This window comes from Xiphias gladius, chromosome 12 (assembly GCF_016859285.1).
Source record: "Xiphias gladius isolate SHS-SW01 ecotype Sanya breed wild chromosome 12, ASM1685928v1, whole genome shotgun sequence".
NCBI classification, from domain to species: Eukaryota; Metazoa; Chordata; class Actinopteri; order Istiophoriformes; family Xiphiidae; genus Xiphias; species Xiphias gladius.
Window position 1 is genome coordinate 19,309,501 of NC_053411.1, and position 12,814 is coordinate 19,322,314.

A 12,814-nucleotide genomic window follows, 5' to 3' on the forward strand; every position below is an offset into this window, starting at 1 on the left:
GTACGTTATTTTATCTCAGCCACTGTTGAAACAAGATGAAACTCTTCACACAGCTTCAGTTTCTGAACAAAGACTCACGACTTGAACACTGGACAAACTTGCAGCAAAATATCAGCTAAACAGTATTTTATCAGGGCCTTACAGAACTGTAAATCACATCTTGACAGCAATATGACGGGTTGTCAGCCAAACAATATGAAAACAGCACATCAGGTGTTCTTTATTCATCAAGATAACTACAGTGGAAGCACAGAGTCGTCGCTCAAGATGACACCACATTTCTCAAATGCTGCTGTTGGTTGGAAAGTGAATCTAAACTGTAGTATTTAGTTGAAGCTGTAGAGGCTGAGCCCTGTCCAAACTTTCAGCTAAACACAAAATACTACAGGACCCTCTACAAAATATTAAAGCAAAATTAAAGGAAACCGTGTGGAACGGTCACGCTGCTGGAGATAATTAGAGACAGAATGACAGGGCTGGGCTGTAATTCAACACAAAGAATGGCAAATGTCGCCTTCCGTCTTTCCTTCTCTGAAATGAGTCTTTTAGATTTTAAACAACTGTCAGGCTTTGTAAAAACAGAGAGTAGCTTGTTCTCTGCAAAACCAAAAACTACAGATCACAGTAAAACACTGACAGGTTAAACTGTGGCTCCACACGAAGAGCAGATGTTAAATTCTGAGAACCGTTTAAATACAAATTACCATCATTCAGTAATGAGTGTAAACAGTGTCATTGTAGATTGCATCTGAGAATGAATACAATAAGAAATAAAAGGAAATAATGTAAAGGATATTCACAAGAACATGACAAACCTTCATCAATCAGAAATGCCTTTACACATTTATAGAGCTGAGAAGATGAGTCTACTAATCGATTAGCGTTTTACCAGAAAAATGATCAGAAACCGTTTTGACAGATTGTTTCTTTTTTAAACAAAAACTCAAACTCATTCCCTGGTCTCCGTTTGTCCAGTCTAAGAATTATTTTCTCCTTTTAGTATCATTGCAAACGGAATATTTTTGGGCTTTGGTCTGTTGGTCGGACAAAACAAGACTGTCGAAGATGTGACGTTGAGCTGTCTTTTTTTTTTTTTAGCCACTGTTTGAAATTTTGTAGTCCAAACGTTTCATCTAGAAAATGATTGTAGATGCAGCCCCACACATTCATTAAAAGGCACTGGTGAAATAGGAGGTTTTACAGAATGTGTGTTGATTTATCAACATTTTATGAATTTAAGACAGAACGTGGAGATAAACTAAAAAGGTTTTCTGCGTTTGTAAATGCACAATGAGGAGTGTGGAAGTGAAACACAAGACACAGAGCACAGCAGGCGATCAGCCAGATTACATAAAGGTGATTGCAGATCGTGGTTGAGCCGGTCGGTTGGTAAACAGGTTAAGAAGAACAAATTAAGCTGAATGGAAAAATCCCTTAAAAAAATATCTGCGGTCTGACCTCTGCTGAACCGAGCTGCAGCGACTCTACCTCTCTCCCTCCCTCTCTGATGTCATGGGGAATTTGGCAGATTGAGTCCTTGAGTTAAAATAGACTCAATGTGACAGAGATAGACACAGAGAGAGACTTGACCTTAACTAAAACAATTAAAGCTACAACATGCACACTCAACTCCACTACAGCCAATGAAATCAACCACCGCCAGATGTACCTTTCAGCTGCTGCTGCTCCTGTTTGCACTACGATTTGAGATTTTCACTCTTTTAAATTTAAATTTCGATGTTAATCAAAGTGTCTGCAGGTCTCATTAGGCCTTAAAAAGTGTTAATTCTTGTCTGTTGGCTGCTGTAGGTGGAAATGTGAGATTTAAATGTTTCTGTATGTGGCTGCTGCTGTCAGGAGACGTTCTCCACCTCGAAACTCACGGCAGGATTGTTGTGACAGACAGTTTGTTTCAGTCAAACACCGTCACTGCTGCTGCCACAGGAGCCTGAAGATCATCGAGTCAAGATTTTAGAGAGAACGCAAATGAGTTGTTATTATTTTCAGTTGGTCAGTCCATCCAGCCATTTTACTCACTCCTCTGGGTGTTCATTTAATTCATTACGTCATTAGAAATTATTGTTATAAGCTCCTGGGAAGTACTGAAAAAATGTGGTATCGTAATGTTATTGTTAAATAATTCTCATCTGTACCGGTTCCTACTGGTTTTCCATCATATTTTCATACTTTAGACAGGATGATCATGAAACAAAAGGTACTGATTTCATGGTTGGTGGAATAAAAATAGTCTTTAAATTAACTTGGTGAACCTGCAGAGAGATGTCATCATCCGGCCCTATATCATCATCAATAATCCTTTTTGGGTTCATATCCCATGTTTTTTTTTTGGTCTTTGGATATTCTTGTAGTTTATTGTTGTTTGAACAGCATTAGCTGTCAGTAATAGTATTAGCTAGCTCAGAATTCAAAAGAGTGCAAATCTCAAATCGTAGAGCAAACAGTGTCCTAATGAGGAGTTGCAGCTGAAAGGTGTAAGGACCCATGAATTAACGTGTTGCCCAGTTATTTTCTGCCATAATCTTGAGTCACACAGCAGGTCTGCTGAAAATGCAAAGATTTTTTTTTGTCAAATCGGTTCTTTCAAGGAAATTCCTCAGGAGATCAAAAACAGCTTAAGTCAACACAAGTAACTGAGCTCTGAAGCTTCATGTCTTTAATGAGGATAAACGTAATAATACGCTCATTTGCTAATTATGATCAAACACACTTATAGCTTTTATCAAATTCCTTTAAAGTCTTCACTACATGTTTTCAGGTTGTCCGTCCATACATGTATGTTGTCATAGAGTATGAATTCTTGAGTTATGGCAAAAACGCATTTTGTGAGGTCACAGTGACCTGTGACCTTTGACCTATGACCGCCAGCTTCGAATCGGCTCGTCCTTGAGTCCGAGTGGACTTTTGTGCCAGATGTGAAGAAATTCCTTCCAGGCGTTGCTGAGTTTTTATGCCTCCGCCAGTGCAGAAGCATAAAAATCCCTTTACAGAGAGAGAATTACTGAATGTAAATACAGTGAACAGCTATTAACAAGAACAGCCGCCAATAAATAGAGTTCGAATTATAGTTTGAGTTCAATAATGTTCACTTCCTGTCAGATGAATCTGACTGAGGGCAGATCACAGGTCGGTACGTTAGCGTCGTCAATGCGTTTGAAGTGTGTTTAGTGTTTGTGCAGCAGCTGTCTGAGCGTCGCTACCGAGAGCAGGATGGATGACTGACAGCTGTGTGGCCTGAGAACAGGAAGTGTTTCCGTGTTTATACTCGTCAGATCAGAGAGGCTGCTGCTCGCTCTCTCCGCTGTCAGTCATTTATAGCCTTGCTCGCCCACGTGCCTCACACGGGGAGGGGGGTCACATGCCAGGGAGGGTCAGAAGGAAAACTCAAGGGGTTGGAGTGGGGGGGGGGTAGTAATGAATGTAATGTTTCCTACCAGCTGGGGGGGGGGGTTGACGGCCCAGAGGGGGAGACGGAGGGGTGATCAGACAGTTCCCCTTTAACAGACCGCAGAGATCATTGATCAATTATCAGAAAATTAATCTAAATACATCCAGAAATTTTTAAGATAAAACAATTGATTCGTTCACTGATTAATCGGTTTATTTAACAGAAATAAAGATGATCTTAAACTGCAGCCCCAGCGAGCTCCTCTGTGAGCGTCTGATTGGTCTGAAATGTCACATGACTGGTTATGTTTAAACCAGTGATTTCAGTGAGCCCAGGCCAGTCCAGTATAGTCAGATAAGCAAGGATAGCCCGGGGTAAGGGTTTCCCTGTTCACTCTACACTCAGTGCCCCATAACGAAGAGAAAAACTGAATTTTACAAATTTTTGCCAATTTATTGAAAAGGAAAAACTGAAATACCACATTGACACAAGTATTCAGATACTTTACTATGACACTTGACATTTAGCTCAGCTGCCTCCCGTTTCTCTCGATCACCTCTGGGGTGTTTCTACACCTTGATTGGAGTCCACCTGTGCTGAATTCAACTGACTCGACATGATTTGGAAAGGCACACACATGTCTAGAGAAGGTCTCACAGCTGACGATGCACATCAGAGCAGTCTAATCAGCCCAGTGACAAGTTAGGTAACCAAGGTTAGCTCAGGTAAGTCCAGTTAGTCACGCTAGCCTGTGTAAGTAGCCGAGTAGCAATGGTGTGTCCAGGTTAAGCGATCGTGACATCTTTAGCCCTCAGGATGTCGTTGGGTACTGGGGTTAAATGTGACATCACTGTTATTACTGCTGATGTGTGACGTCGCTGTCGCCGTCTCTGTCTCAGTCCTCTCAGTGGTTCGAGAGGAGAATAGTGGGAGTGTGTGAGCGAATGATGAGGGTAGGACGATGGGGAGGAGGAGGAGGAGGAGGAGAAAGGCTTCATCACTCCGTCCGTCACCGTGGGATGACACTGCTGCACCTGGCTGCTGCACAGGGATACACACACCTGATACACACTCTGATCCACTGGAGGTACACACACACACAAACACACACCTGATACACAGTTGATACACACACTGCAGGTGTTCACAGTCTGACTGTAGATGGTGTTTTTGGTTGTAGGAGTGTCAACGGCGACAGTTTGGACTTGGAACAGGAAGTGGATCCACTTAACGTCGACCACTTCTCCTGCACCCCGCTGGTAAAACACACACACACACACACACACACACACACACACACACACACACACACAAGACACACACACACACACACACACACACACAAGACACACACAAGACACACACACACAAGACACACACAAGACACACACAAAAGACACACACACACACACACACACACACAAAAACACAAAAACACAAAAACACAAACACACACACACACACACACAGTTAACATGTTTAAGGCATCAGTACTGTTGCTATGGTTACCGGCAGTTTAACACATAGAGGTCATCATCTATCAGTGATGTGATTATGGATTAATAATTGCCACCTGCACTCTTCACGTGTTCCAGTTAACATCCCGTGTTAAACACATGTTTGTATGTGTGCTCCAGATGTGGGCGTGTGCTCTGGGCCACCAGAGGGCAGCAGAGCTCCTTTACATCTGGAACAGTCTGGCTCTGGGGATCCCGGATTCGCTGGGACGCCTGCCGCTCGCCGTTGCTCGCTCCCGAGGACACACCCGCCTTGCCACGGCACTGGAGGAACTGCACACGCAGAACACGCATACACACGTGACGCCCAGGGACCCGCACACGTCTCCAGTGGACACGCACACACCGGCTACGCCGCAACCGCAGCTGCCCCTGTCTCCTCTGTCCACCAGCCCAGACACGGGTAACGCACACACCTGCTGCTGATCATGTGACAGAATTCAAGCACCCGATTGGCCGTAACAGTCTCCCTTCTCCCCCCTCCAGGTCTGAGCTCTTCCAGCAGCCTCCCCTCTCCCAGCGACCCCTCCTCCCCTTCCCCGAGCTCCGCGTACTCCAGTGGCCCCGCCCCCATGGACACCTGCCCTTCCTCCCCCTCCTCTCCTTCCTCCCCCTCTTCCTCACTGCCAGTCTCCCCTCCTTCTGCTGCCTCCCTCCCCCTCCCATCCCTTCCTCCTTTGTGCATGTGGGGGGAGGAGCCAAACGCTGTCTTCAGCACAGGTAACACGGATAATGTTGTTGTTGGTTTGTTTTTCTCTGTCCCTGAATAAAATGACTGGTCTGTGCCGAAGCAGTGATCCTTTTTTATCACTGATCGATCTCACAGGTTTGAACCCCGGAGGTTCCAGAGACTCTCCTCTTTACCTCATGGACTATGAGACTGCCTCCCCCAGCCACACACACTCTTACGCCCATGCACAAGCACACACGGTGGGTGGGCGGCGGTCGCACACGACGGCAGCGACGCTGGAGGAGCAGCTGCTGAGCTACAACGAGAACGCCGAGAACGAAGGCGAGGAAGAGGAGTACCTGGAGGAGGAGGTGCTGCAGGTACACATTTAACAAACACGCCATCCAGCAGGCACACTAACACGTGACACGCAAAGGGTTGTTGTTCCCAACTCACCGAAACTCAAGTATAAACTATTTACAACAAGATGCAGGTAATACCAGTGTTGTCAGGGAAACGCGTCATAGAGGAGGCTTCTTGTGCTCGACAATAATAAACCAGGGCTATGAAATTTAACCAAGTCCCATCTTCATTGATCAAACTGTTGATTTGATCGACTTTCAGGATTTTTTTTAAGTACTTGAGCTGCTTATTTAACAAGGCATATGATGGTGTTTAATCTGTTCTGGTCTTATTTTTAGTCCCCAAGTTTAGTCCCGGACCTCAGTTCTTAATTACGCCTTTAATTTCCTACAGTAGTCGTCGGATTTTGTCCTTGAGTTTAGTCCCAGAACTTAGTCTCCCAGTCCATTCTCCAACTTTGGTTCTTGAATTTGGTCCTGGAGTTTGAGCTCTTTCTATTTCGGTCCCTGACTGTAATCTTTAGCTTAGTTCCTAGTTTTAGTTCCTAATTTAAGTCCAGAGTTAAGTCATCAAATTTCGTCCCTGTGTTTGGTCCTCAAGTTTAGCTCCAGAATTGAGTCCGTGAGTTTAGTGCCACGATGTTCTTGAGTTAAGTCCTCTGGTTTGGTTCCTGAATTTGGCACCAGAATGTAGTTGCGGAGGTTTATCTGTTAAGTTTTGTCTCCAAATTTTGTCTAGGTAGTTCAGTCCCAGAGTTTAGTTCCTGGAGTTAGTCCTAAAATTAGTCCCAGAGGTTAGTGCTTGAGTTTAGTCTCCATGTTTGGTAGAGTTGTGGTATGAGGTTTTTTTACATCCATTGTTTAGTTCTGTATGGTTGAAAAGATTTCGACGTCAGCAGGAAGCTCAGGTTTAAATCTTAATTTGGTGAAATTATTCACAGGAGCTGCAACAGAAACCTAAGAAATCTAACGTCGTGATTTTCTGGTCGTCTACGCTACACACACACACACACACACACACACACAAGCGAAACAACCAGTAACCACAGGCATCTTAGGTTCCTGTTACTATGGTTACCCTCCCCTCACAACAGGTTGACATGGCAACGCTGGCAGAGCAAATTATCGAGGCGACCCCGGAGCGAATCAAACAGGAGGACTTCCCCAGGGGGCCGGAGCCACCGCTCAGAGAGAGGAGGGACAACCCAGCCATACAGGACACCTGGCTGGCTACCTACCTGGATACGGTGGACGCCCACACACAGTCCCCTCCCAGGTAAGCCCCGCCCTAAAAGACGACTGTAGTCCATTGTAAAAAGTGTTGCTACCGAAAGTACAGTTACCTGTACATTATCACCAGCTACAAACACAGGTATGGATGGATGTTTGTGTGTGCGCGCACTTGCAGGCGGGTTTGCCCCCCCTCACCCCTCAGTGCACTGGCCCTCCAGAGGCTACGCCCCCCATCTTCGGCGGCGTGGGCAGAGTTCCTGAACGCTTCAGCCAATGGGAAGATGGAGAGGGACTTTGCCCTGCTGACGCTGACGGACGGCGAGCAGAGGGAGCTGTACGAGGCTGCCAGGATCATCCAGAACGCCTTCAGGAGATACAAGGTCCACACACGACGACAACACACAACACACACACTCACATCCTCTGCACCATGTTCTCATCGGTTTACAGTTATAATAGGCTTCACTCGTTTTCATGTACAGTACATCAAATAAAGGACCATGTACATTATTGAACAGAAATGTCAACTGAGTTAAATCCTTTGAATTTAGGGTTTAGACTTAGATTCCATGACTTTAGTCACTGATTTCCGTATTTGTCCAGGTCGTCAGAGCTCATGAGACAGGTGGTCATTAAGGGCTCCCCGTTCACTTTTTGTCCACTGATGGAGCAGTGTTTTTATAAGAGGGTCCCTGTTTTGTTTGTTCCCGTGAGGAAGCACCGGATCGGTTGGCGCCGAAACATTTATTTTCATAAGGAAGGAAACACATTCAACGGGATTGTCAGACCTCAGGGATTCACACACTGAGTTGAGGTGAACAACACCGAACGTACACAGGAAAACTCCACGTGCAGCTTGAAAGATTTTTCTTCACTGCAGGACGATGAGAATGTGTCTGTGTGTGAAGTGTTTTCTGAATCACATGCGCACTCAGTTGATGTCACGCTGCCACCTGGAGGCCGAAGAGAGTTGGTTAATATTTCTGTATTTACACAGAAACGTCACAGATTCTACACCTGCTGAAACGTGAATTAAAGCACATTAAACCCACTCGTCTGTCTTCAGGGTCGGAGGTTAAAGGAGCAGCAGGACATGGCTGCAGCCGTCATTCAGAGATGCTACAGGAAATACAAACAGGTGTGAGTTAATGTGTGTGTTGTACTGTACCGAGTTTGTCCTCAAGCTTCACTAACACTGAACTAACCTGCTGTGTCTCTTTACCGTCTCCCTCTCTCCCCCCCTCTCTCTCTCCGGCTAGCTAACATGGATAGCTCTGAAGGTAATATGGCTGACCAGTAGATGTAGTGATGTGTAGTCAGTTTGTCGCTGTGTGTGTGTGTGTGTGTGTGTGTGTGTGTGTGTGTGTGTGTGTGTGTGTGTGTGTGTGTGTGTGTGTGTTTTGATATATATAATCTAAGCTTACACTACCTGCTCAAAAGTATGTGGACGGCTGAACATTCCCTTCGTATGATTAGCGGCCGCTTCATTCGGTACACAGGACTCCTATGAAGCCAATAAGACACATTTATGTTCATTATTGCGGGTGTTACTGGGCCGCATTATACTAAGAGGGGTTTCTAGTAATGACCTCTTTGTGGTTTCAGGAGGGCTGCAGCATTAACAGTCGTCCACCGTTTTATTATTAAACTCCTACAACTCTGTCAGACTCACGATCGATGCTTAAAACCCGGATTGAAATCGACGCAGCAGAACCCGTGTTGTGTTTACTGCCACTGCAGAGGAAAAGGTCAGAGAGGGCTGAGAGAACTCGTACGGACACAAATATGCGTTTTGTTGGAAAAGTCAACCTGAGTTACCATCAGATGCCGACGAGAGTCTGTGTGATTTCCTTTCCTTTGATTGGCGTCCACATTCTTTTGGCCATGTAGTGCACATTGTGTGTCATTCATAAACGCCGTGCTGGTCAGTCCCAGATACGATTCAGAGGTTCGATAGGAGTGTTCACCGACAAGCGATCGAGCGCTGCGTTCTCTAATTCTTCCCGCCTTCCTCAGCGGTTCCTCCACGCAGATTGTACCCAGGTCCCTTCCTGTTGTGTTCGGCCGTGTGTAAACACTAACAGCGTGACTCTGTCTCCTCAGTACGCGCTCTACAAGAAGATGACTCAGGCGGCCATCTTGATCCAGTCCAAGTTCAGGTCCTACTACGAGCAGAAGCGTTTCCAGCAGAGCCGGCGCGCGGCCGTCCTCATCCAGCAGTACTATCGCAGCTACAAGGAGTACGAGAGGCTCAAACAGGCTCCGCGAGGCGCCGCCAGCCACAACCCCAAGATCAAGTAAGAGCTCATCGACACATCTGTCGCTACAACTTCTGTACACAGTAGGAACACATCTGTCCAGACACTCGCCCAGCAGTGTAACCAGAACTCATAACAGGAGAAGATCCAGCTTCCTCCAAGACTGTTCAGTTCAGTGTGAATGAATCTGCTGTGTGGAGCCACCTGATTCAGAGCAGGTGAATCACTGCAGGTGAGACCTGAGTCAATTATGGTTCGGGCTGCTACTAGCAATTGTTTTCATTAACGCTGATGATTATTTACCCTCAGACTAATGAATGAATAATGTCTGTGCATTTTTTTTTCCTGAACTACTTCTGTGTTGGACCAGTTAGTGTGTTGGTCCGGTCCGGTTTTAACACCCTCCCAGTTTAAACCGGTTTAAACCGGTTTAAACGCTCCGCGGATCCACAGAAAGGAGAGATGACGCGACGCACTTACGGACCATTCATTAGCGTCACGCTAACACGAGCTGATAAAGCATCGCTAAGCCGCACCGGCTGTTTCTGGCAGATGTGACAGATGTGTTCCCAACTCACCGCAGGAGTTCAGGAGAACAGCAGCTCAGCAGCTCAGCGACGCTCAGCAAACACACACACACACACACGCAGTCCTGCATCGCAGGGCAATGTCTCGCGTGGCCTGATTTTATACGGTCACAGCTCCAGTCTGTGTCAGTCAGCCTCAGCTGTAGAGAGCTGCTCAACCAGCTCCGCTAGTCCTCTACCCCGCTGCATTGATACAGGCGGCCCCTGAGCAGACGCAGCTCAGGGTACAATGCCCACAGTGAACACGGTGATACCTGCCACTACCGGATTTTACTGCCTCTAGTCACTGTTCACCGGCACACAGTGATCACCGAAGACAAATACTGACCGCTCGCAGTGCATGTTGATCCGAACAGGCCGATTGTGGCCAGTTCATATTGATTAGTCCCCGTGGGTGACGGTGATTGTTGGTAAGCAGGAGATATTGATTATGTGTCCATCAGGGGTCGTTCTTGACAAAGAAACAGGACCAGGCAGCCAGGAAGATCATGAGGTTTCTGAGGCGCTGCAGACACAGGTAACGCCAAGACATTTTACATCCTGACGGTTTGTTGGAGTAAAAACATGAACAAATGCGGTTCTTTTAGAAAAGTCTGGACTTTTTTATTTCCTTCGTGAGAAGTCGGTGTTAACTGTCTGTGTTTAAATCCTGCTGCGTTTCTTTCTGCAGGATAAAAGAGCTGAAGCAGACGAGGGAGCTGGAGAGGAGAGGACTGACCACTTAAATCGTTTCACCACCTCTACATTTCATCCCTTCTTCCATCTCCTGGGGGGACAAATACAGAGGACGGGAGGAGAGAGGGATTTAAAATCCCGTCGTCTTCAGCAGGTTTACTCTGATGTACGAAGGGACAGAAACCAAACAAAGAAATGAAACGACTGATGGAGAGAAGGACAGAGTGACGGAGCGAGGCCTTACCCCACGCCAACTCTTTTTCTTCCTTCTATTCCTCTGCCTGTCTGTCTATCTATCTCTATCTGTCTCCCTATCTCTCTGTCTGTCTCTCTGTCTGTCTGCGGCTCTAAAAAGCTCCATTGGAAAACGTCTCGCCCTCCTTTTGCCTTACAGGCACGAGAAACGGGGTTTTTTTACCCTGAGCAAAGCCTCGCCGGAAGCAGAACCCGAAGTCTTTCTCTGCACCGAATTCGGACTCGAGCAGTCGCAGTTCAGCGCCGCGGTCCAAACTTTGGAGGATGTGAGGACGCTGTACGATCAGTCCGCCACCCTGCTAACGCTACGAGCTCAGCTTGGCTCTGGTGCTAACGCACGAATACACACTTTCTCGTCTGGATACCGGTCTCGATAAGACTGCGGGTAATTTGGACTGAACGTGTCTAGGTGTGGACTGCGGAGGTTCCGCAACGACACCGGGACGCAGCCCGAGAAAGGTTTAACTCTTATCTCTCCCGGGAGGCGAGGCTCAGGGCAAAACAAACCCTCCTTCCCATAATGCACTGCTGTTTACCTGCGAAGGTGAGGGGATGAGGACCGACGGCATCGTGCGTCGGAGGGTCGGCTGAACAGATCAGATTCAGACCTGAAAGGAAGACGGGAGCCTGAAAGTTTCAGATGCGAACTGAGCTCTTCATGTGGAGTCGACAAACTGTTTACTTCGAAATGTACATGAATATAACAAAGCTACGTACAAATATATTTAAACACAATCACATATATAAACGTATATATTCTAAAGTTTGAATTTATAGATGCTATGGATGTTTTATTTATTACAGCATGAACCGTTCATGTGAGCGTGTGAGCGTATGAGTGTGTGCGCTGCACAGGTCTAGTCTTAAGGACCCCCCATGACCTCTGACCTCTGGTTTCTAGACAGACTAAACAGTCAGAAACGAGAAGATGTCCCTATAGGAAGCAAAAAGCGGCTGCAGAACTTCATTCAGAATCTTCCTGTTTTTAGGTTTCCTCCAGTGTCAATAAATATGAGAAGCTGCTACTTACGTTTTCTATTGGATCTTTACTAATAACGAGACCGAGGAGCGAGAGAAGGTTTGATGACCGTTACCGTCGGAGTCGAATGAGTCCAGAGCTTTTTCGAACCCGGAACCCAGTCGTCCTGTCAGGCCTACAAACCAACACTTCGCCTTGTCGGGACTGAGACCCGAAGACTTCATTTGCGCAAAAGTTTTGAGTCTGAATTTGAGAACGGGTTCTTTTATTTTTCATCCCGCCATTGAGCAAACGCGTTACGATGTTTTAACAACAACAAGGAGCCGCAGGACAAATCGACCCCGTTGTCACAACAGGAAACATACGACGGCCTTGTATTTCGTTTTTTGTGGCGACATCACATCTGTGCTGATGATGTCAGAGGTCAGACCGGGGTTCCCTCCAAACCGTATTTTGAAATCCGGCAACTTTTCAGGGCGGCGTTGACGGACGCCGCCGCGGAGCAACGAGTTGCTCCAGAAATCCCTGCAACTCTGCTGCTGCTGCACGAGTCCCTCTGTTTTTATACACGTGCTTTTCTTAGGCGGGCGCTGAGTGATGCTGCGTTGTCGCGGCAACCGCGGCGTCCAGGACCGAGCGTGAGCTTTCTTTATATCCAGGTGGGTTTGACCGGAAACGGGAAAATCTCCGGTTCTTCTTCTTCGGCTGTTGCAGTGAAGCTTTGCATGAGTTTGTATTTAATTGTTCTGCGTTTCAAAACCTTTCAAATGAAAAATTAACATTATTCTGCAAGTCAGATGAATAAAGCAGCTGTTTGCTATTAGTCCTGGTCCTGTTTCTGTTTCCCGCTGGATCTTGACGCAACCGCCGGA

General features: G+C 46.5%; 1 protein-coding gene across 3 annotated transcripts in view; it reads left to right on the top strand.

Annotated features, from left to right (window-relative positions):
- Positions 1–12,765, top strand: part of camta2 (calmodulin binding transcription activator 2) — a 35,693-nt gene extending 22,928 nt beyond the window's left edge. For 2 of the 3 annotated variants that reach the window (XM_040140679.1, XM_040140680.1), the window contains 11 exons: positions 4,306–4,493; positions 4,587–4,665; positions 5,044–5,326; positions 5,410–5,643; positions 5,750–5,973; positions 7,050–7,231; positions 7,364–7,568; positions 8,255–8,326; positions 9,292–9,484; positions 10,475–10,550; positions 10,704–12,765. In XM_040140679.1, the coding sequence (XP_039996613.1) occupies positions 4,306–4,493; positions 4,587–4,665; positions 5,044–5,326; positions 5,410–5,643; positions 5,750–5,973; positions 7,050–7,231; positions 7,364–7,568; positions 8,255–8,326; positions 9,292–9,484; positions 10,475–10,550; positions 10,704–10,758 (1,791 nt within the window). In that variant the 3' untranslated portion in view covers positions 10,759–12,765. Of the gene's footprint in view, positions 1–4,305; positions 4,494–4,586; positions 4,666–5,043; positions 5,327–5,409; positions 5,644–5,749; positions 5,974–7,049; positions 7,232–7,363; positions 7,569–8,254; positions 8,327–9,291; positions 9,487–10,474; positions 10,551–10,703 lie in introns of all 3 variants that reach the window. The other variant, XM_040140682.1, reaches the window with a different exon arrangement.
- Positions 12,766–12,814: the final 49 nt, after the last annotated feature.